The 25152-nt window shown below is 34.6% G+C and overlaps 2 protein-coding genes and 1 long non-coding RNA gene across 4 annotated transcripts; 2 read left to right on the top strand and 1 right to left on the bottom strand.

Annotated features, from left to right (window-relative positions):
- Positions 1-2672: 2672 nt before the first annotated feature.
- Positions 2673-4028, top strand: LOC123706132. Its single transcript, XR_006753370.1, has 3 exons — positions 2673-2825; positions 3275-3466; positions 3924-4028. It is a non-coding gene; the product is annotated as an uncharacterized LOC123706132 (long non-coding RNA).
- A 1054-nt stretch (positions 4029-5082) lies between these two features.
- On the top strand, positions 5083-8636 carry LOC123706135 (pre-mRNA-splicing factor CWC25 homolog). The gene is made up of 4 exons (XM_045655297.1): positions 5083-5355; positions 5463-5669; positions 6699-6986; positions 7662-8636. Exons 1-4 carry the CDS (start codon positions 5338-5340, stop codon positions 8613-8615), a joined length of 1467 nt encoding a protein of 488 aa, XP_045511253.1. The 5' UTR covers positions 5083-5337; the 3' UTR covers positions 8616-8636.
- Positions 8637-8690: 54 nt separating this feature from the next.
- On the bottom strand, positions 8691-24772 carry LOC123706133 (E3 ubiquitin-protein ligase lubel). Of its 2 annotated transcripts, none has more exons than XM_045655295.1 (21): positions 24505-24772; positions 23321-23510; positions 22614-22756; positions 21745-21831; positions 20859-21179; positions 20492-20780; positions 19753-20178; positions 19137-19624; positions 18818-18946; positions 18312-18503; positions 17878-18234; positions 17677-17797; positions 15353-17577; positions 15057-15254; positions 14751-14978; positions 14518-14658; positions 13173-13324; positions 10222-10417; positions 9998-10140; positions 9424-9592; positions 8691-8851 (listed from the first exon to the last, which is right to left on the bottom strand). In XM_045655295.1, the coding sequence occupies exons 2-21, from the start codon at positions 23508-23510 to the stop codon at positions 8822-8824; spliced, it is 6225 nt and encodes a 2074-aa protein (XP_045511251.1). In that variant the 5' UTR covers positions 24505-24772; the 3' UTR covers positions 8691-8821. The 2 variants fall into 2 exon arrangements, with proteins under 2 accessions (XP_045511251.1, XP_045511252.1); XM_045655296.1 differs by lacking the exon at positions 9424-9592 and adding an exon at positions 9234-9396 and having other exon boundaries at positions 8692-8851.
- Between the last annotated feature and the right edge of the window lie 380 nt (positions 24773-25152).

A 25152-nucleotide genomic window follows, 5' to 3' on the forward strand; every position in this document is an offset into this window, starting at 1 on the left:
GATCCGATATCGGATATCGGATGCCGATAGCCGATATCCGATATCGGAGGGAAGTAAACTGTATGAAATATGTACATGTCTTTCACATTGTCCGGTCCGATATCGGATATCGGAGCCGACACCGATATGCCAGCGGCTATCGGACGATAATGTGCAGTGTTGCCAACTCAATTTTCGAAAAGGCAGTATACCAACAGCAAAAAAGCACTAGTTTGTGTATTTTCAGTCTTGGCGCTAAATCTTTAAAAAAATTCTTTGCTTTAACATGGCTTTAACCTAAAACCCTTTCTAGAAGAAACCTGTTTTTATTAAGAAAACACACATTTAAGTATTTATAGGCATTAAAAATATGTACGATTTATACGGCAGCTATTTTAATTACCGTATTAAAATATACGGCAATTGGCTGAACTGAAGTAAACAAAAATATATTGCGTTCTTAAATTCAAATATCTATCTTCGAAAACATTAGTGTCTATCATCTTTATTTTAACTCATTCTGCCTCGCTCCTCCTCCTATATTCTAGGAGGTAGCAACGTTGACAAGTGAGCATATTAGTATAGTTGGTTCTTTGATATGCTGTTCCTCTTGCTATTTCGGTTACAGTCCGGGCTGTCTGGCTGGCCGCAGTGGTTGCGTTTATTAGTGCGCATCTTATCTGCACAGGAAAATATTCTTAATTTAAAGTCATTTTTTAACGCGTAATTTTTAATCGTTTGCCTTTAGATAGATCCATTAGACATACATTTTTTATTGCAAGACGTGTTTTTCGTTGTTAAATAGGTGCCAGACGCAATTTTTATTTCAAAATAATTAAAATATCATCGAAATAAGTGAAATTCCATCAACATGAGTCCCAGTGAAGGATAAGTAATCACTGTGTTACTTATACTATATATAATATTCATTTTACTATTTAGAGTTTTTTTGCAACAATCTACCATATCGCCTCCTTTTTCCCAACGAACCTCAAATAGGACGTTAATGTAAACTTGATAAAAACCAAATATCATCAAGAAATTAAAGACTTTTTAACGGATTTTAAACGCGATTTATTCATTGTATTATTTTCCCAAGTCTTTAATTTCAAAATGTATAATACTCGCGTAAAATCAAACACTAGAAAATACAAATATCATCAAATTCATATTTATACCCAAAAGTGTAATAAATATGAAACCATCTATTAAAAATATTAGTTTACTAATTATTCAATATAAGTATTAAAAAAGGATAATATAATATAAATAATAAAGTTATTACTTACCTTTTAAGCGGACTCATGTTGATGTAATTTCACTTATTTCGATGACATTTTAGTTATTTTGAAATAAAAATTGCGTATGGCACCTATTTTACAACGAAAAAAACGTCTTGCAATAAAAAAATTATGTCTGATGGATATATCTAAAGGCAATAGATTAAAAATTACGCGTTAAAAAATGACTTTAAATTAGGGATATTTTCCTGTGCAGATAAGATGCGCACTTAATAAACGCAACCACTGCGGCCAGCCAGACAGCCCGGACTGTAACCGAAATAGCAAGAGAAACAGTATATCAAAAACCCAACTATACTAAAATGACTTTTTTTTAAACGTTGCTAGCTCCCGTACTACTACTCGGATGTTGGTTGTGCTGTTTATTGTATTGTTGTCATTGAGTGCTTTGTTTTTAACCGACTTCAAAAAAAGGAGCAGATTGCACACCGATTTTATTTTTATCTAGAATTTACAACAAAGAATACAAAGTTTGAAACCTCTTAATTCTAAAATAATTGCTTAAGACTATAAAATAATTTATGTATCTTTACTTACAGGAAATGACAGCAATCATATTACAAATACATTTGAACGGGTGACAATATTATTTTAGGATAACTAAAGGTTTTTTTTGAACGTAATTATTTTTAATGTATGTACAACTATGATCTATCATTTGAATTTTTTTTTTAAATTATATCTTTTTTTATCAACTGGCAATTTAGTTAAGTTTTCTCTAAAAATTTCTGGCAGCACTCATGATGATATCGGAACGATTCTATCGGACAATGTGAAAGGGCAAATTGTATCCGATATCGGATATCGGCTATCGGCGTCCGATATCCGATATCGGATCGGATAATGTGAAAACGCTCTTAGATATAAGCTTCTTGTCTCTGTCTTGTCTCTGACTAATATATAGTTATCTGTGACAGGCAGTAGGCACAGACTTCAGAGCAGGCACCTTGGCAGGCAGGCACCAAGAAGCTATAATACACTGGATATTGCACTATGAACATTTTGTCACAAGAAAATATGACCTTGAATGACGCCTGTATGTTTTTTTATCCCTTTCACACCAAGTTTGTGTGAAAGGGATAAAAAAACATAATAAGCTTCTTGGCAGGCACCAATGACTAAGGAATCCTATGGACAGGGCATATTGTTCTATACAAACAACTGATTATACAAATATCATGCATTTCGATACCGAAATAATAAAACTAATACTGTCTCTTTCTAACTAATGAATATTCTGATATGTGAAAAAATATGGCTATACGTCAGTCAGTGCTAATTCTATACCGTTTGACATTTGAAGTTGGCTCAAATACCTACTGTGGCCGGTCGCCATTTTATGTTCTCGTTATTACGATGTACATGCTCTGTCATTGCTCCGTAGTAAACATTGAAAAATATTGAATATTATTGTGATTGTGACAAACATTTGTGTCTAAAACATATAGAGTGGTCAAGGACAAATAGTGGCATAATGCCAAAGCGCAGTATTGTGGAATGTGGCTCCGGAAAGAATGAAAACCAGAAAAGTTTGTCTTTGCACCGGTATGTATACGTTTTGACTGAAATATTAGTTATTTCTTTGCTGATTTAGTTATTTTCATGTATATTGAATTGAGGAGTATTCACAGACTATGTTCAGTGCAAAATTGTTACCAAATATAGCTTTATTTTGTATATTTTCGTTCTAGTAAAATAATTAATTTGGGTGCTAGTGATGGCTTATAATATCGACATTAGCAAAATGTTCGATGAAGACGTGCGTCTCCCAAGGCTGTGTCATTAATCTTAAGAATAGTTGCTTTGGTGAATACACTTCCAAATTAACAAATTAATTTTGCCAAGAGCAGCAGAAGGAAAAATAAAACACCTAATATGAATTTTAACTTAAGTAAGATTAAGATTAGTCGCTTTTATAGTACTTTAAAAATGTATTTATAAATAAGTCAGGTCAGGACTAAAATTATAATAACCTAAAAATTCATTTTTTATAGGTTACCAAGAAGTGAAAATAGAAAAGGAAAATGGTTAGAAGCAATTGAAACTGAAAATATCAAGCCAAATGTAAAGGATATATCATAGTATGTTCCCTACATTTCCCCGAAAGTGCTTTCAATAGAACAATGGATGTGATTAGTCTGCACGATGATGCTATACCAGTATGTTTGCCGCTGCATTCACACAGGGTGAGGTTTTTATCTGTAGACACGTGATGTCTTCCAATTTACTTTTGGTCTTTTTATTTAGATTTAGGGCTGTCATTTATATTCTAACGTTTCTCCTATTTTGAAGAGGGCCTGTGAACAAACTGAGATGGTTTTATATGATTTTTTGAGTACAAACTTGGGTGATATTTGGTTGTTGAAATGTTATTGACTGAGGGAAAGTGAAATTTACTTTAAATACATGGGGTGTTTTAATTTATTTTTCTATTCTTTATAAATTTATATTTATAAAGCATTTGAATGCCATAAAATAAAACCAAAAATATAAATTTAAATTCCGCTATTGCAAGCCCTAATGTTAATATTAATTTCAAACCGTCGTGTCAGCATTGCCCTTTTAATTAAAATGTATTGCATGTTAGTTAAAATGTAAAGTGAACAATGTTAGTTAATGTAAACTGTGACATTTCATTTCCAGGTACCGGTTGAGCCTCAAATCCCGAACTCAAAAATGAACAGAGTGAATCCGAGTGCATCACAGGCTGCACGAAATAGTTTAGTTCTATAATTTTCTCTGTTATTAATTAGTAATTATTGTTTTTTTTTTCTATTACCTACTGTATATTGTGATGTTCATCGTAATAAAAAACTATTATATACCTATATTAGTATTTATTTTGTATCATTATATTACATTCCTCAAAACTGAAATTAGTTCAGCTAAAAGGTAACAAACAGCACATTCAATGACTGGGTGGTACGAAGTTCACCGGGACCGCTAGTAATTTAATAAAACAATCGAATACTAAATTATTCTGTTTTTCCGGAGCATGCGCCATCCCGCATGGCTGTAATACCATAGCAGCAAAATGCATACAACAGATTTTATACCGCATTCCTGTACCACATTTGCTCTTTACTGGCATGCTTCCGTTAATACTACATTCCAATAATATCTGATTTCAAAAACACCAGTCAAACAAAACAAAATATCCAATAAACCAGTTGGTCAATTTAGCAGATAACTTAAATGCCAAATTGTAAGTCTACCGTAATCCTTATATCCAAGTCAAAATTGAACTGGATTTATTAAATTATACAGGGTTAGCTATCTTGTCCTGCGAGGTTGCTGGTGTTTTACAAGTAACCCTGTTTAGGTGTTACCGTCACGAGCACTCATCGTCATACTTCATTCTCATTATTTTTCTCCATCGCGCCAAAAGAAGTATAACTTCAAAAAATATGTATATATAAATACTAGCGGTCCGCCCCGGCTTCGCCCGTGGTACATTTTTACGTTTTCTCTCCATAAGAACCATCCTCGTACTTCAAGAAATGTAATAAAAAAAGAATTAACGAAATCGGTTCAGTTGTTCTCGAGTTATGCGCTTACCAACACAATTTGCGATTCATTTTTATATTATAGATTATTTTTATATCGATAAACATATTAATGTTTATCGATATATTCTCGGCACTAAACACCGCCATGTTTTGTTCCATTCAATATGGCGCCGGCCACACTTTTTTTGTAGGTATGTCACTTCCATGTGATTCCTTATTCATTGGCAGGCACCAATGTGGAACAGAGTCTGTGAGAGTATATTTGTTCTGTGGTCTGTGACACTGTGATTTCTGTCTACTGAATGTTGACTGATAAAGGGAGGTTGGACTTTGGAGGTACCTACCTATCGTACCTATTTATTCAATAAGTTAGCTTGTGGCTTGCAAAAGTACAGAATAAGTCTCCTGTCTTTACAAAATAATGTGAATTTAAGTTAAATAATGAATATATTATTTTCAAGATAAATACACATGATAGAAACATATAAATAAAATCGTTATTTACAAATCCAGTGAATTATTACCTGATAAACCTCTACATCCCCAACATGGGTGGAGGTGATTTGGTGAGTACTATTCGCTCGCTATTATTTCATCTTATTTCTTCAGTCATAGATGTAATATTCAGTGATTGTATTTGAAAGCGTGTGAAGTAAATTCCAAATCGTTGCAGAATTCCAAAAAGTCATGGCATCCCAATACTATGAAAAATCAAGAAAGAGTCTGGAAGGCTGAACAAATAGCTGCAGAAGAGAAAAAACGAATACTAGAATTACAGCAGGAGCGAGCCCAAGAGAGAGATCGCCATGAACTCAACGAATTGGCTCGGAAAAATGCTCCAACAACAAATTCAGACAATCGTTTGGATTGGATGTACAATGTAAGTTTAATAATTCAAATTGTGTGATGCAAAACAAGGCCTAGTTGTGCTTGTGGCTTCATTCAATACTATTAAATTTATTAAAAAATTGCATTTTTTTGCATTGGACAGGACATTGGAAAAATGCAAAAATGCAATCCATTTTTGCATTTTTCTATGTTACACTTATTTGTTTTGGCATATAAATAGATCCTTAAAATTGATAGACATGTGCAGAGGGTGGCCTTATCAGTTAAAATTGACATCAAAATTATTACAAATATATTGTTTTGCATTAGTGGACAATTATTATTCTCTAGATTCATATTTATATCCTTATCTATTTATATATTATTAATAACTCAGGCCCCGGAACCACAGACACAATAGAAAATCTATTGTGTCATAGACCGATCGGGCCGCTTGGGGCTCAATGGGTTAATTATTATTAATCCTTTACTGTCTATGTTGGTGTCACAGTTATTACTTGCTTGTATTTGATTGTAACTTTTATACAATTTTGTGGATTCCTAACAACCTTCTGCCTATTTATTGTTCCCATTATTATTTTGTTAGTTTTGTCACAATTATGTATGTAATAACCACTATGTATATTTTGACTAGCTTTCCGCCCGTGGCTTCGCCCGCACAGTCAAAGAAAAACCCGCATAGTTCCCATTCCCATGGGATTTCCATGATAAAACCTATCCTATGTCCCGGGGAAGAAAGTAGCCTATGTCCTTTCTCGTGTATCAAAATATCTCTATGCTAACTTTCATGCAAATTGGTTCAGTAGTTAAGGCGTGATTGAGTAACAGACAGACAGACAGAGTTACTTTCGCATTTATAATATTAGTATGGATGATTACTTTTTGTGACCATTCACTTATGCTGCAAATAAGACTTAGAATACATATCTAGGAAACTTACATTTACACTAATTAATGCAAACATACATCAACAGTTAAGTAATAATGTATCCTAGATATCTGTAACAATGTACATATATCCTTAACATGAAAACAAGCTCTCATTTTATCTTTTTTTTAGAAACCCGACAAGCAAGTTCAACATGAAGATTATCTTCTCGGTAAAGCCATTGATAAGAGCTTTGAACAAGGTGATAAAGCGGAACAGAATGAAATTCCAGCAGTGGCACGTAGAGTTGTAGGGTCTAGTATGTTAGCATCTACAAGCGATGTGCAAGTTGACTTGGCCAGAAAAATAAGAGAAGATCCTTTACTACTGGTAAAAGAAAGAGAAAGAGCGGCACGAGCGGCTTTATTAAATAACCCTGTACAGAGGAAACGCCTAGCTGAGTTGTTAAGACAAGAACAAGTAAGAAATTAAATGAATACTTAGGATAACTTATTGTTTTTATAGCCCAACTAATTGTACTGACCGTCTCCTAGGTACAGTGGTAAACGCGTGACTCACCTACCTATCGTGATCACCTACTTGTCCCTAAACAAAATCTATCAGTGAAACAGATGTATAATACATCTGCCCCTTACCCCACTACGGAACATGGGACTTCACTTAATTGTACTGCTGTTGTATCTGCAATGTCGAGCTCCCTATTCCACAAGAACAACATAATCCATTGTAATGTGGTTTATCTCTAAATAGTATTTTTTTCTATTTTATTTAGAAAGTACATTTACAGTAGACTCTTCAGATTTCTGTGATTGCAGTGAATCGTAATAATAGAGATCGCTAACACCAACCAGATATGGGATATGTATATTGTTTAATGAAGGCACTTACCCAAGATGAAAACTTGTTTAAAAAAAAATAAACAATTTTATTTTATTTATTGTTGGCTGGCTATAATATAAAAATAAATGATAATAATTGCTATAAACATGGGATTTGTGAATTAAATTGCATGTAGATGTGTGAGTGCTTGACAAAAACAATTATTGTGGTAAATTGAGTTTAATTTTGACAGAAATTTTAACTGTCAGTATTTCGTTTTGTATGTTCTTTAATTTTTATCTCTAATATTTGCAGGAACAAAAAAAGGCACAAAAGAAAAAGAAAAAAACAAAAAAGGCAGATAAAGACTTAGATAACATTTTAGCTGCAAAACTAAATGCATTGAGTTCTAGCAAAGTTGATCTTGCTAAACTTCTTGAATCTGACGATTCATCAGATGATTCTTCTGATGACGAAAAATCTAAAAAGAAAAAGAAGAAGAAAAAGAAACATAAGAGTAAAGATAAAGGAAAAGATGAAGAAAAAGGTGACCGTAAGAAACATAAAAAACGTAAACAATCTGAAAGCGATAACGAAGAATCTTCCCAAGATAGAAAAAGTCGTAAGAATAGTTCTAAACGAAAAAGTAGCGTAAGTGAGGATGAATCGAGTCCAAAGAAAAAACACAAAAAACATCATAAAAGTAGTAAACATAACGATAGTGACGAGGAATCATGTGATTTAAACGTCAAACAGCCACATTATTCAAAACATACGAAATATGATAGCGATGTCGACTATGATAAAAAGCAAGAGAAAAAATATTCAAAAGAAAGAAAGAACAGCATTGTTGATGATGATTATAAAAGAGAAAAGAACATACTATCACAAAAACATCAAGAACATACTAGCACAACAAAAAGCTTTAATCATGAAAGAAGTAAAGATAAAAATGAACGAACATACTATCACAAAAACATCAAGGAAGATAGAAAAATCAACAGAAAAGTTGGTTTAAGTGAAGAAGAAAAGGCAGCAAAATTAGCAGAAATGGCTGCAGCAGGTGCTGAACGAGAAGTACAAAGAGGGAGGCGCGTTGCAGCCCAACTAGCCGAGAATTCAGCAGCCGAAAAGAGTGTAATGTCACGAGCTTCATCACGTAATGAAGCTCGCGCGTTACCAGATTCACTTGAAAGTAGAATCCATTCCAATAGACATTATATTCAAAGGGATCAGAGACATATGAATGAAAATTTTGCTAGGAGATGATAATAAAATAATAGACATTAATTTTTTTATTGTTATTATTTCTACTTTAAATAATTCTTACAGAAATACACACGATAGTTAAATTATAATATATAAATAGGATGAACTTAAAATAAATTGATGACAAATGCGATATGATTTATATTATATAAGATTAAAAAAAAAAAATTGGTTTTAATATAAATTATTTACTTTTCATCAGTTTTTCAGTCCAGTGGAATCTTCTCCTTAACAATCTGAAATATAGAATTAATGGCTTTTAAAACTTGCATCTCTTAAACAAGAAATAAACTGAGACTTAGATGTTTGTACACAGTTGGTTAAAATTGAACTTATATAGGAAAACTATGATATAATTTATCGATTCCGCATGAATCCCTGTGCAAACATATCTTTAATTATTTATGGATTTTTTGACTTATGGATTTTTTTGAATTCGTCTATACGTACTTAAGATTTAACTTACCTAAATACTAACAATGAACAAACCAAAAAAAATATGACGATTACCTAAAGTATAGGTATCAAGCAACACAACCCTCGGCTCCATACTTTCATAAATGGTTACTTTTAATTTCATATTTGATAGGTACTAAATAAATCTTTCACTTGTTTTACCTCTGCGCACATTCCAGCATAAATAGGATCTGTATCCCATGGGCCCCTTTCTGGTAGGGGCAATGCGCGTCGGCGCAGTTCTGCCACTAATTCGCTCACTTCCATTATAGGGATAGGGTCAAGAGTACGCGCCAAGCCAGCCAAATACTCCACGTAGTGCATCCTGTAAAAATATATGACGTAAACACACCTCAATCAGGCCTCGTTTGTAGAGGCCTTCTAATGAACCGTAGGGTCGTGGTGGTGGTCTCAACGCTGCCCGGCGTACTAGTGTTTCCAAGTCATCTACACCCAAGATTGGCATCGGGTCGATTTTCTTGTTACGCACCAACCGACTCAGATACTCCAAATAATGGTTCCTGAAAACACAACCTCTACTCACCGCCGCGTAAGCGTCTTCCTTTAACCCTGCCCATTTGACATCCATAGCTACATGCATAAAATGATATAGTGCCAATATATACAAGCTGATTGATTGAGCTACTTTCATTATTGTCATTATTTAAGAATTATGAAGTAAATCTCATGGAATTCCATGCCTCATCGATTATTGCCTTTTTTTTAATCAAAATTTAACAAAGTACCTATCCTTTTAGTTTACCGGCTATCGTCAAATGTAGGTATAAACTACTACACGTTGGTACTACAGGAGATGTATGTATGGTGTATGTATTATTTGACATATCATGTAAACTTGATAAAAAAATTGTATTTCGAGTGTGTATTAAAAGTAAGATAAATAAAAAGAAAAATAATAGTCCTACTTGCAAAGTCCACCATTTTTAGGTAAAACTTCACTACCACACGTGGTGTCAATTAATCCTGTAGGTGTCTCCCTCTGTAGTTGTATAGGGCATCTTGTGTTGTTACCTTGAGGCCCTTCTGTTTCATATGTTACATTATTCATCTGTAATAATACAACATAATATTGGTATAATGTTATATTATATTCAACTAAATAATATTGAAACTATGGGTAGTACCATACCTGCAAGAGCGTCTGTAACTCGTGAGGTTCTTTGTCACGTAAATAGAAAAGACAATTTCGCGGATGATGTGCATGTAGACCTAATTTAGCACAATATTCACTCAATCCACATCTAGCTCCCATCATGAATGGTTTGCCGCAACCGTAACAAAATTCATATTTGCACTGGGTGCATGTGAAATGCATACATCCGCCCCTGAGAAAATATTAAAATTTTAAAGATTTACTTTATTAATTAATATACTTAATTTATATTATGTACTTACAATTAGTAAATAATAATTGAAGGAATCCTAATCTTATTATTACACAAGAATTATATTAACTTAGATATGAATTAATGAGAACTATATAACTTTTATTTAACCCTAGAACACTAACCTTATTTTTCAACGTTTAATACTAACCTTCGTCGTTTCGACTACGCTGTTTATTAGAGGGGATTTAGGGGTTTAATTAAAAAAATATATTTGTAGTTATGTTTTTATTTTAAGGACAATGTATTAATCTACATATAAAAATACTAAAATATTTATTTTAACATAGTTTTAATTAAAACAGTCATCAAAATGAGATCACAGTTTACACGCTTTATGAACATTCTTATATATTTTGAAAAATTCCGTACATATAATATATACCTCTAAATTGCTCGAAATAAACTATTAATTACAAAAATAATATCTGGAAAATTAATTAAAAATATAATTTTGATAATAGCTTAGGATCTAAAACATTTGTGACACACATCAAGTTTGTGTTCCCCACACAACGTTTTTTACACTTAGTGCATCTATTTTTAGGTCTACCTTTGCTTTACGGAGAGACATATAGCATATATGTTTATTTTAGTTTGCTATGGAGGCACATTAGCAGTATTAGTTTGCTCAGTCTCATTTATAACTTTCACATTATTCCTTCCTGGCATGTTTAAAATTTATGTAATTGAGTCCCACAGAGTATCAGTAATGTCACCAGTAATATCTTGAAAAAAGCGTACAGGCCCACGTGCTATGTATCTATGTTCTTTGAAGGTCTTCTGATTTGTGACCTTGACTGTTGTGATGACCATAATATGTGTTTTTCTTTCCCAAGAAGAATGGTACGCGATGGTCTTGTAATCGCTAGGGTCAGCTGAAGTGCTAGGTGTCTCGTCTTCAATAGAACGTGGGGAGATGTATTACTACTTGCCTCATAATTTTGATCTGGAAATTGCTCTTTATTTACAGTAGAAACTTCATCATCACCCTCCGCTTCATGCCTCTTCAGCCTCAATGTGGTCTTCAGGCTTTCTCTCAGATGAATTTTCCTCATCGCTTTCAACTTCTAAAACTAACATATGAATCGTATCTAAAAAATAAAATAATAGGCACCATTATAAAAGATAAAATAACGTAATTTTAACTTAACTAAATACAGGGTGGTTCTAAATTACGTTGACAAATTTCAAAATAATAAATTTCAAAAATAGGACATGCTGCGTTGCTATTGTTTTTTAATTATTATTTTCACATGTTTTGGCGCCAACTTAACGTTATTTGTGAAGAGAATAAATTTAAAATTAGTCTTTTTTTACTATGTCTGCTCAACGAGGTGCAATAATATCCTTATTAGACTGGTAAGTGGCAGTGCGAGGTAGTGCGACTTCTCGGTATCAGTCGGCAGTTAGTTTCTTCTGCTATTAAACGCTTCTATGAGCTTGGCCATCTCGGTGACCGTCTGGGAAGAGGCAGAAAAATAACTGTGAGGACGCCTAGGATTCGACATATCGTCAAACAAAGATTGACCCGCAATTCACAAGCCGAGGTAAGAAAAATGGCTCGAGACTTAGTTGTAAGTCATTCAACGTTACAACGAGTTGTTAAAAATGAGCTCAAGTTAACAGCATACAAGCTGCGAAAAGCACAGCGGTTGGATGATAAAGATAAAAAAATACGCCTTGAAAGATGTCGCTTACTGAAAGCGCGCTCCGCTGGTAAAGCGTGGAAAAATATTTTTTTCACAGATGAAATTTTTTTTTAAATTGAGCAGTCTCATAACCGCCAAAACGATAGAGTTTACTCTTCTAGTCACCCTGGAGCCACAGCAATTATCCCCCATCGGCAAAAACCGGATTCAGTCATGGTTTGGCGTGGCATTTGCTCAACAGGCAAAACTCCTCTCGTTTTCGTAAAAAAAGGTGTAAAAGTGAATCAAGAAATATACCGACGCGATATTTTGGAGAGTGTAGTTCTTCCTTGGAGCCAGCAGCACTTCGGTGACCAACCGTGGACTTTTCAACAGGACTCTGCTCCATCTCACAGGGCCTCAAATGTGCAGTAGTGATGTATGGACCATTTCCCAGAGTTCATAAGTTCCAAGGAACGGCCTCCATTTTCACCAGATCTTAATCAAATGGATTTCAGCGTATGATCAATTTAGAGGCGAAAGCCTGTGCAACTTCACACAGAAGTGTAGACGCGATGAAAGCAACACTTACTTGTGAGTGGGACAAAATATCTGAAGAGGAGTTACGGAAAATCGTCGAAAACTTCAGAAAATGTATAAGCCTTTGTATTAAAGCTAAAGGTGGTTATTTTGAAAATAAATAGATATTTACATATTAAAATAATACTGTATTTTTATTATTTAGTAGTCACCGTTATACTGTGTAAAAGAAAAATAAAATAAATCGTAAAATAAGTTGTCAACGTATTTTAGAGCCACCCTGTAGTACGAAAAGTTACGTTTATACTAACCTTCGTCGATGTGACGAGCCATGGTTGCTGGAACAGCGCGTGTGGACCTGCCACGCACAAAGCACTACCGTCCATCGCAAGCGCAACGGGTTGGCTGAGATTAGCTGAAGTTAGAAAACCATACGGTCGCGCGCGTAAAAGTTATAGCGATTTTTTTGGTGACGCGTCGTCGAATCGACGAAGGGTAGTAATCTAGGGTTAAGAAGTTTTTACCTGGAAAGTGAGTATTTAAAACGACATCGTGGACATTCTAAACCATTCTCTTTTAAATGTTGTTGGACTGCGGCAATAGAACGTTCAGGATCATTATCTTCAAGCCATGCGGCATATTGTTCGCACGTCATACCATCGTGATTCGATGACCACTGTAATATCATGAAGTTCATATTATATGTATACTTATCTGTTCTTTACAATATAAATATATTATAAAATTTATATTATGAATCTTAGATTACAAAATAAAGTACAGATGGAGCATGACAACCGCCCGTCGCCCTTGTCAAAGAAAATACGAAATCAAAAACAAATACGTCGCTGCACCAGTGCTATAGCGCGTATAGTGTCATGCAATACGTCAAAAAGGGTTTGCAATTTTAGTAAAAAAATGCCGTCTTGTGATAATAAAACGCGGTAAAATTTGTTCCCGAAAACAAAAAAAAAGATAAAACATCGTTTCACAGGTTTTCTGTAGATTATTTGGCTGATTTATTTCTTTAATACGAATAATAATTTTACAGATATGAAGGAATACAAAACTTCAACGTATGTTGCCAGTATTTTGAAAATGAATTTGCCATTTTTATTGGTAAAACGGTAAAATGGTTAAAGGATCTTCAGGGTAATGCTGTTGGATTTTTCGATCGTGAATGTGATTATTTGTATAGTGCACTAAAGGTTCATGATAATTATTAGATTATTTTAATAAGCATAATACATTATTTTGTTACTTTTATAAAGCTTAAAAACGTCATAGTCGTTTTCGCTAGCGATTTAATTTATGTGAACTCCATGATGGATATGATGAAAATAAAATGTCCCGTATTCTCGACTAGTTAATATTGAAACTTTTCTTATGTAATTTATTTAATAAAAAATTGAATACAATTATTTTGTCTATATATAACTTTAGTAGGCAGGTACTTTATGTAATAAAAGAATTTAAATAAAAATTAAAACTTGACTTCTCATTAATTATGTATATAGCCTACGTCACTACCGCCACTAACATAATAATTCAGATCATTGCAATGAAACCTCACAACTCAAAATCGGTCCAACGGTTAATACTGCAGGGCGTGTCAAAGAAATATTATACATACATCCATAAACTCGAAAAACATAACCCTCTTTTTTCCGTAGTCGGGGAAAAATTTGGGAAATTTTTCAATATCTGGCAACATTACACGCAACACAGAAGCACCGTGTACGTACAGTGCAGCGGCGAAATGACAGCACACATAGCTTTATTGAAAATGACGATAAATTATTCGGTTTAGTTCGGCAACGCTCCATCTGTCTTTTATTTTGTAATCTAAGTTATGAATTATTTATTTACAGGTTTCCGACATGTCGAACAGGTAACAGACTTGCATTCGGGGCACCGCAGCTTTTTCTGCTTTGGATGTACAAAAAATCCTGACGAACATTCAACGCACCAACGGAAATTCGGATCTCGTGCAAGCGTGCGATCGCGTAGCTAAAATTTGTAAAGCGAATGATATTATTTTCTATTAAGAAAGTAAACATTTCATACAATTTAGCAGAAAAGTACCTAATGCATTAATTTACCTTTCTCTGGAATAGTTCATGAACTTCTATTTCAAGTAGAGTTTTCAGTAGTATATCTAAATGAGCAAAATAATCGACCCAAGCATCTTCATCCAACATTTCCAACTCAGGTTCTTTGCAGTATGCACAAACGCAGTCTACTATGCTCCGCTCCGTGATTTGAACTGTAAAATAATGGCGAGCACATTCTCGACAGCATCTATGAGAGCATCGTAACATTGATACCATCTGAAAAAAAAAATATTATTCAGGATTTTTTTAATAAAGCTAAAATTTTATAAAATCAATCGTATACGGAAATCTTACTTCGTGTTCTGGGAAATGTGCAGCGCAAAGCTCACAGTACTGATTTAAATAAGCTAGTGCAGAAACAAGATCTGCACATTCGAGAGCGGCTAAAAGTGCAGTAGGAGCATCGGTTCCACGAGTAATCAATTCAACGGCAATTTGCGCTTGCTCCCAATTTTCCGTAGCACCCTCTGCTAACAGCATTCGAGCTTGTCTCTTTAAAAAAAAAAAAAAATGTATAAATTGTATCAAGTATATACTACATATATAGTAAGAATAATATAATAATAAATAGTAATTTAAACCCTAATTACCTCTGGAGACCCTTCAGGTAATTGTATTCTAGTTAAATCAATTAACTGTCCAGATATTCGACGCGTTGTTATTGGTGGAGGTGACGGTAACTCAGGTGTGGGCGTTATTTCTCTTTTGTCTTGTGATTGCTTTTTCTCTTCATCAGATTCCGTATCTGTCCATTCATCTTCGGTCCGACACGTTTCCCGAAAATATTGTTCTTTTTCTTTAATTGTGGTTTTTGGTGGAGATACTTGTTTTAATTGGGGTGGCTGTGGTGCTGGATTTTTCTTTATTGTTATTGCTGATGTAGACGGTTTTACTTCAATAGTATGAGAGGAGTGTTCAGTATTTGGTATTGTTTTATTATTAAACAGTTTTGTTTGTAATTGCTTTACGCTTCCATTTTGTACGGTACCAAAATGCGTTTTGGGTGGAGCGGGCGCAGGATACTGTTTAATAGATGTACGTCTTATAGGCAATTTAGAACCGATTGTCTTTTGATTTTTATCCACCTTTTGTTTAGTAACAGTTGTTTTAACAGGTATTGGTATATTGGATTTAGTTATTACTGTCTGTTTTGATAAATTATTATCCATTTCTCTGTCAGTGTTCCTCTCAGCAATATCGTTGGCATTAGAGTTCTCAGCAATAGTATCCCGACTGTCATTTACTTTTTCTACAATATTTAGATCTACATATTCGTTGACCTCTTCGTCTTGATTATATGTATTAATTATTTTTTCTGACGAGTTTGCTGCCTCGGGATTCAAAGTCATATTCTCAGTTTCTAAATTGTTGTTACTATTACTGTCAACGTTTTCAATCTCATTTACAGCATTATTTGATTTAGTTTTGGTTTCTGTATTTATTATTACATGTTCTGCACATACGGCTTCAATAAAGCCTCTGTATACTGGATATTTTATTTCAGATACAACTGATTTTAACGGCGTTTCTACTTTATAGTGTGTCAGGTACAACGTTTCCTTTGTGGGTTTATTAATTGTTTCTTTGCTATTTTTACTTTTCACAACAATTTCATTTTTAATATGTTTAGTTAAGTCATTATCGTTATTTATTTGTTCATAAATTTCATCAAATGAATTCACAACTTCATAAAAGTTGTTATTTACATCTTCTATTTTAGATAACTGCATAGGCGGGCTAGTTTCTACCGTCATGGTTTGTTCATAACGTAACGTTTGCGCTATCGAATCTAATAGTTTTATATTATTATCTTTTACATCTAAAGCGCTTTCGATATAATCCATGGCTTCTTCAAACTGTTCGGTATCTTCGGAACTAGTTAATTCTCTATTATCTATTTTTAAATTATCGCGTCTGAGTTCTTCATCGCTACTCGTAATTTCTTTTTCATCAGATGTCAAATCCTCAGTATCATTGTCTGACTCGCTATAACTTGATTCTTGGTGTCTGGATACCTCAGAATTATTAGAAGTTGATTCAGTTTCTGCAGAATCACGAGTAGAATTTATATCATACGCAATTTCGTCTTTCATTTGTTGAATTAATTTTTGTGTATTATCAACTAAATCACTCAGATTGTTCGATATTTGTTCTTGGGAGTTATTGGTGCCATTCTGATTTATAAAATTTGCAGAATTATTGATGTCTGACCGTATATTTTTTTCGTCCTCAACTCGAATGTTAATGTCATCACGCTCCAATTGTTTAACCGAAGTTTCCATAAATTGTGTTTGTTGAGGTGATATATCGTCATATTTTTGTACTTGCGTGTTATTTGTTTTATTAATTGTTTTATTAGCTGACTCGAAATCGTCATTCATTTTTTCTTTTAAATCAATTTTTACTGAATTATTTTTAGCTTCAATATTTGGCAATGGACTTAATCGCGTTAGAGCATTATATGCTTCGATAAAATCTTTTTCTGATTGAATAAATTCCACTAAATTTTCCTTCTGTTCTATAGAAATATCTTCAGACTTAGAATCTCCCATATTTTTATTTAAACCTTTAACTCGTAGACCTTTCAATAATAAAGTTTCTTCTATAGAAGGTATTCCAGCAAGATTTAACAGTACTTTTAATTTATCTGCAATATCTTCTACATTTTCTTGTGTTGTTTTAAATGTTTCTTTAAGCAAGGGTTTTTGCTCAATTTCCGACATATTACTGTTTCTTATGTCCAACGGTAAATACATCCAGTCGTCATCTTGGAGATTATTTGTAGAAACGTCAAATTCGTCTGAACTGTCCTCGGCTGAAATGTAAATGTGAAAATTATGATGATGTAGCTTGGTGATACGGCGAGTCTGTTTTTATATGAAACTTTATTATTTTTTGTTTTGTTTTTCATTACCGCGGCTGCGGTGTGACCGGTTGGAAAATGACGGAGGAGTGGCTTCATCATCAGCTCCAACAGGAGAGCCCCATACACGACCACGTAATTTTCCCTCCTCACTAACTCCAACATCACCCATCTGTGAAAGGTGTGCGCGCGTATTAATGTCGTCGAAATTTAAAATCTTAATAAACAATTTCTAACTGTAGATCTAGCTACCTGCCTACGATGTCTTTCAACACACTCTGTGACAGCTGGCCACATAGCACCCCTATGTCTCGCCAGAGCTGCACGAGCTTCTAGTTCTGATACATTTATACCAGCAGCAAGTCTTGCTGCAGCTGCTCTGACACCTGCACATAAACTTGGCCATCGTTCTCTTAGCCACGATAATGGAGCTACAGGATTTTGAGCTAATGCTGCCTGTACTTCCGCCGCACTGAAGCCTAGTCTTTCAGCTTCTGACATAAGGCGAGCTAGTTCTAATCCTCTTTCCGCTTCGCGTCTAGAATTAGCGCCGGCTAACGCTTCTAAAGAACTAGCGCGATTGTTTGAAAAAGGTTCTGGTGAAGGAGCCTATAAAAAATAATGCATTTAATTATTATTGAACCTAAAATATACAACAAATTTCCATTATTTAATCTTGAATTTACTTCTGAGCCGTATAAACTAGACCTCCGAGAAGGTCTATTTCGCCTTAAATCTAGATGAGACGCCCTTCTTGTAAGACGGCTTGTTGTACGTTTACGTTCATTCTCGCTCCACTCTGCTGCTCCAGGGCTACTATCACGTGGTTCTCTCCATTCCCATCTCCCACCGCTTGTGCGTACGCTTCGTTCGCTCTCCTGAAATTGTTACAATAATTGCTAATAAAAGTTTCTTGCTTTTGCTGTCAAATCATAAAAACTTACGTAAATTGTATTAAGTATTTAAGTATAAGTACCAACAAAAATCTTTAGAATAGCAAATGTTTGTAAGATTTGGTGTAGTGTTTTTGTTTTATTGTTATAAAATAGCAGTAAATACATAATATGACATCTATATTTTTCATTTCTCTATCATAATCATATAATGTTATAACCTAGTATAAGTTTTTTTCTCTTCAGAATATTATAATTTATAATAATAAGTAATATTAACAACATCATTCAAAACTTACTCGAGTATCACTTGAAAGTGAATGCCTACTGTGCGATCTTTCTCTTCGACTGTCATCCGTAAATCGGCGCCGTGGTCGAGATCGTGTAGCCGAAGAGGGTCTATCCCATTGATTTGGAACTTCATAAGTCTTAAAAAGAAAGTTATAATTTAATATTTGAATCCTTAGATATTTTATTTTGGGTGCGTACAACTGCTACCTCAGACATAATATGCCATTGGCTTCCCAAACAAAATCGATATGTATGGTAACATGTTATATGATATGGACGAGTAGATTTGTCAATTGTGAGTGCGTACGATGCTTTTATTTGGCTTACCTGAGTTGAAATACTTTGGGGTGGTGGAGATGTCCCGGTATTGGAAACGTTTGTACGACTAAATCTTGATTCCGGCTGCGTATTACTTTCTCGTGACGGCGAGATTCCAACGGACTTTTTTTGAACTCCAGTATCACATTCATTTACGGCTTTGTCTTTGGCGACAGGACTTAATCGAGGTGGTGAAGGACCCACAGATATGCTATGCTTTTTGATTCGTTCATTTTCTACTGATACATTACGGGTTTGTGTTGGTGTATTTTTATTTTCCAAAGTATTTTTTGCATTAATTTGTTTCTTTTGTACTTCTTTGGGTGGAGAAGGCCCAACGGCAATGTCATGCCGAGAATGTGTATCATCATTATTTTGTTCTCTTGTTGGAGTTTCCAAACGATTTACCTTCGAAACTTTTATTTCTTTTGGTGGAGAAGGGCCACATCCTGTCGACACTCGCTCTTTTGCAGCACGATTTGATTTTTTGATTTCACCTGTAACAAAATTAAAGTCCGTACGGTATTTTTAACGTAACTATAAAAATTAATTCACAAACAAAAAGACAAATTCATATTTCTTATAATGTTTTAATTTTTAAATGAATTGTGTTTATGATACTAACTTTCATTAGCGCGAGGTTCATCAACCTTTTTCTTTATTAAAGGGGCCGACGCTTTTTCCTTCATTGTTAAACTTGCCATACCATTTTTAATAGCAGCTGTTGGAATAATTTTTGGAGTGATGGTAGGAGTACGACAACACACTGCACATACTCTGACACCTGGTTCATTAACATATGTACAATGTTCACATTGCCATGTTGCACTCGGCGGAGGTGGGGCTGGACCTAGGTCATTTTCATCATTTTCTTTTTCGTCCGGCTTATCGCTTTCAGGTTCACTCTCAGAATCTGCATCACTGGATGGTAAAGAAGGCGAAGGAGTACGGTGTTTTGTTCGTCGTGACGCACGTGATCTCATACTCAGAGCAGGAGATGGTGCTCGTGAATTAGCTCTAGAACCAGCTCTTGAAGCAGTACGACTCTCCACTATAAGGATTAAACACCGGAATAAATTAAGGTAATTACTGAATTACTGCTTTTGTACATTATCTATTATTACGTTACACATAGTATAAACATTATTGTTTGTTTAAACTACTCTCAGAGTCAACATAAAAAAATCTCGACTGATTTATTAGTTTTAACTTTGTCTTAAAGAGATAAACCATTTAACCATTTTTTTAATCACCCCTACTAAAAAGCGTGGTATCACTATAATCCTTTGTGGCATCACTATACCAAATATATATAACATATATAGCTATGTATTGTAAAATAAATAATATGAAAATTGTCCTACCTCTTCGATATGGTTGTGGCGTATGCGGCACATGGGCGTGTGGGTGTGGAAGCAGTCGTGGATGAGTTGTACTTCCTGGTGGATAACAACATGCCTGAGGCCATGGTCCTTGCCCTCCCCATGTATGTTCTAAATTAGCACAACTACCGTAATGCCAAGGATTTTGCTGATATGGAGGATAACCGGCTGGCCCTCCTAATTCCATCACTGAAGCTCCACGTCTTAATGGACGTCCCCAGTTCTGAGCATGAAGGTTTTCTTGACCATCCCAGTGTTCGATATGTTGAGGCTATATTGAAAATTGTTTACGTCTTAAGTAATATATTTATTTATATATATTTATTTTTATTACCAGCATAATAATTACCATTGCTTGTGGTGGCATGTTATAACCGGGTAATGATGCTCGCGGGCGTCCCCATGAAGAAAATCCCGATTGAGAACCTTGTAGTACTGGTTCCGGCGGAGCATTGTTGTGATGCATAGTTCCCGCAAAATTCGGCATACCCGCGAGATGCGAATTTGAATGCGATGTTAGCTGGGGCGACATTTGAGCACGAGGAGTTGCAAAATTCGAATGCGGAAGAGTCGATACTTGACTGATATGGTTTATATTATGCATCATATTTATAGGAGCTCGAAACTGATCTACTGATGGAGGTTTTGGACTAGCTGAAGCTCGATCAATCTAAAATAAACACGTACATAATATTATGTTATTTTAACGACAAAAAAATAGATACAAGAAAAAATACAGTATCATTAGCTTCGCGTAGCTCTGGAAAATGTGAATAGATTGTGCGTAGGTGTGAAGAATAAGTATTGAAATTTTTTTGGAGAATTCGTCTAGAGTATTTTATGAATTACCTAATGCTTTCAAGAACATCAGTAACTTCAAGAGACAGACAAAACATTTTTTTTTTCATATTTACTATTTAGAAAAGAACAACGCATATAGCCACGGAATACTATAAATAGTTATAAGTACTAGATTATAGACAATCTTTAGACCCTGAGAAAGAACATAGGCTACTTTTTTTTGCAAAATACCACGGGCGAAGCCGGGGCGGACTGCTAGTAAATAATAATACATATTACTATATTATCAGGTATAGAATAACTGGTAGACTTACGTTATTAGACGTAATTTAAACATTAAAAACTTTAAAAATTGTGTATATAAAACAATAACTATAAAACATTTTAATGCAATTCAAACTATAAAACACTACATTTATTTGTCTCAGTGTCACCTTATGTCTTCGCGGTGGTGGCACAGGCGGCGTTCCTTTTGGTGGCAGAGGTGGTCTTTCATCCCTTAGCTGCGACGGTGGTAATGCCTAAAACATATGTTATTGTTGATGTAAGTGTACTTTTAATCTTTAATTGTTTTATTTCAAGTACCTGTAAATTTTGTAAGTAGATAGTATGCGTTATTGTTTACATTAGCTTCCTAGAGTTGGCATTATTCCAATATTTTGACGGAGCTAACTTTAATTTAGGTCCACCTACTAATCACCTATTTAAACATTGGTGTCGAAAGTCTCTAAATGCATGTTGTGAGTCAGTAAATAATATAGTTTTCTTTGATTAACATATTATAGAACCGCACTATGTCTTCTACATCTCCTATATCACAATATCTCAAAAGTATATTACTTACTAGCTTTCCGCCGGCGGCTCCGCCCGCGGTTTCAAAGAAAAACTCGCATAGTTCCCGTTCCCGTGGAATTTCCGGGATAAAACCTATCCTATATTACTCGTGGATAATGTAGCTTTCGAATGGTGAAAGAATTTTTAAAATCGGTCCAGTAATTTATGAGCCTATTCATTACAATCAAAAAAAACAAACAAAGTTTTCCTCTTTATAATATTAGTGTAGATAGGTTTGTCTTGAAATTGAAAAATAGTACCTAGGTACTGTACCTAGTTATTATTACTTTTTTATACAAATATCACCATCAAAATAATACAAGAACTTAATCTTTGATTACAATTGTAGTAAAAATACGAAGGTCGGGTTGATGAACACTACGGGGTCAGTTATCCGTGGGTACAGTTGCCCGCGGATGAACCCGCGCGGCACAGCTAGTTTAAGCCTGTCATAGTCGATAGTAATCACCTGTCTCTGGTGGTTCCTTCGTTTGGGATGTCTATGGTACATGTCGTCGCAAGAGGCGCAGAGCGCGCGCCGGCCGCACTCCGTGCAGCGCACGCGTGCTCCGCCGCCGCCGCATAAGCCGCATGATGTGTCAGTCGGATGTCCTGTTGAAAATAGTGGGAGTTTCCATGTTGTGGGGTATGAGAAAGATAAATTAATTCATTTAACATCTGTTTCACTGATCGATTCAGGATGCCTCGTTTCTACGCTCAAATCACATATTATGTTGATGACTGTACCAGAAGGGTCTTATAAAAAAATAATAATTTACCTATTAACTTTTATTAGACTAACAGTAGTTACCCTTAACCCTACGTACCCTCCAAAAGTTAGAATATGTCATGTGCCTAGAGATTAATGGATGGTGGGATAGCCCACACGTTATATCAAGAAATATCGTACCTATTTAAACCAAATAAGGTCAGCATTTAAAAAAAACTGTAAGTACCACATAATAAAAAATTAAATATAAACGTTAGCCCATAACGAGTTTAAAGTGTTTTTTTTTTCAGAGTTTAGCACTGTTCCATTCCTCCAGTATACAAAAGTAAAAGTTGTAACTAGTTATATATTTATTTTTGAAACAGCTAGGAAACAAGAAATATTTAATAGATAGAAAAACGATCGTGAAGAGAAAACGGTGTAAGCAGCACTAGGTAAATACTCGCCTGTTGGTGGCCGGGGTGGTGGAGGAGGTGGAGGTTGTAGTTTTGCGTTTACATACTGCTCGGAGGGAAACTCCACCACTTCGTAGTCAGGTTCAGGCTTCGCAATGGGAGCTCGAAGCGATGACCGCAATCCAATTTGGGGTGTGCCTGGTATAGAGGTTTTGATATCCCGGCCACGTCCCTTCAACATCTATACATAATTCATTGTTTTTATTAGGATTTATTAACATTACACATTTATGTAGAAACATGTTTACATTTTTGTTCACAAGTGCATAATTTAACGCAATGCTAATTTCCTTTTAGGTTAGAAAAAAGAAGAAAGATCGATGTAGAGTGTAGTGTATTTGCTATAATTACTAAAATAATTTATCGATACATTGATCATTAGATTTATATTATATAGATTTATATAAAAGGTATATAATATAACAGAACCACTTGGTTGAAATATATCTACTATAATAATTGTTGCCATTGCAAAAGTTCAAATTTTTTAAACCGTTTGTCATGAGTTCTATTTGAAATCCTTTTAATATTAGCAATACTAAGTTTACAAACTATCAATCTTGTAATTAAATTACAAAATTTTAATTTTTTTTCTCAATGTACGATTGTAGGTATTATTATTATTATAGGTATTCCGGGTGTCTTTTTATATTGTCTAGACGTTCACAAACCTAATTCCTAACTTTCATTTTCAAAATAGGAGTTATGTTTACTATAATCGGAATTAAAGTCTTTATCCAAATTATTACAAGAATCAAAATCGATGTTATCGATGATAAGAAAGAGTCGTAAATCATAACAGTTCGAACAAACACCTCCTGTTTGGGAGGCAGGTCAAACGAATCACATAATATTATGTCGATATTTCCCAACAAATAAACACTTATGGAATTTTTCGCACGTTTCACTTTTGAAATTGCATTCTATGAATCGGTGTTGCAAGCTTTAGCTAACTGTAATAATAGATTATTATCATTTGCAAACTAAAACGCAGCTGTGACCGGGATAAAACGGGCGTTGCCACGTCGCCGACATCTAGTCGACCCATTTATTCTACTTCTCATATCCCAAAATATCAAAAACATTCCCTCAATACAAGAGCCTACGTTTTCATAGCCAATAACATAAAAAAAGATTTCTTTATTATCCAGCTCGACGGAAACTGTTATACTTGCCTTCGACTCGTGTGGTAATAGTTTTCAGAAGACACCGATATTTTGCACTTTTCGTAAAGGAGCTCTTGTGACATAGTTTTACACACGAATTATGCAATATTTGCACCGGGACACTGCACTCGCGAGATCGGTTGTTGCACCAAGAGCGGCGAGGGAGCACGATCACCTCTTGATCGCTAAATTTGTGCCCTATGCGGACAAAATTGAAGGAACGAACACGCGTGCTCCGCGTCTCTCCATCCTCTATTTCTGTTCGTGGCCGCGTTGCCCTGATTCTACTAAAATTAAGACGTGTTGCTATTTCCGCACTCAACCCGATGCGCCCTCTTGGCCGCTTTAACACATCGCGAATCATTATAGTATAAAAATATTAACGAACGGCCCATAAGATATTGTAAAACTGTGTATATTTATTATTTATTTAGCTAATGACTATATAGTGATTATAAGATTTATAAGCAATATTGTTTGGAAGCTTGCTAGGCTAGGACTTCTTCAAATTTATTTTAGAGCTATTTGTATTCCTATAATTTTCTCGAAAAATAATATGAACAGAAGAGTGGAGGTGAAGTACAAAAATATACGGAGACAATTCATGAGAATCATTTGAAATTTTGAACGATCGCGATGTCATAAAACACATCTATA

Source organism: Colias croceus, chromosome 3 (genome assembly GCF_905220415.1).
Source record: "Colias croceus chromosome 3, ilColCroc2.1".
NCBI lineage: Eukaryota > Metazoa > Arthropoda > Insecta > Lepidoptera > Pieridae > Colias > Colias croceus.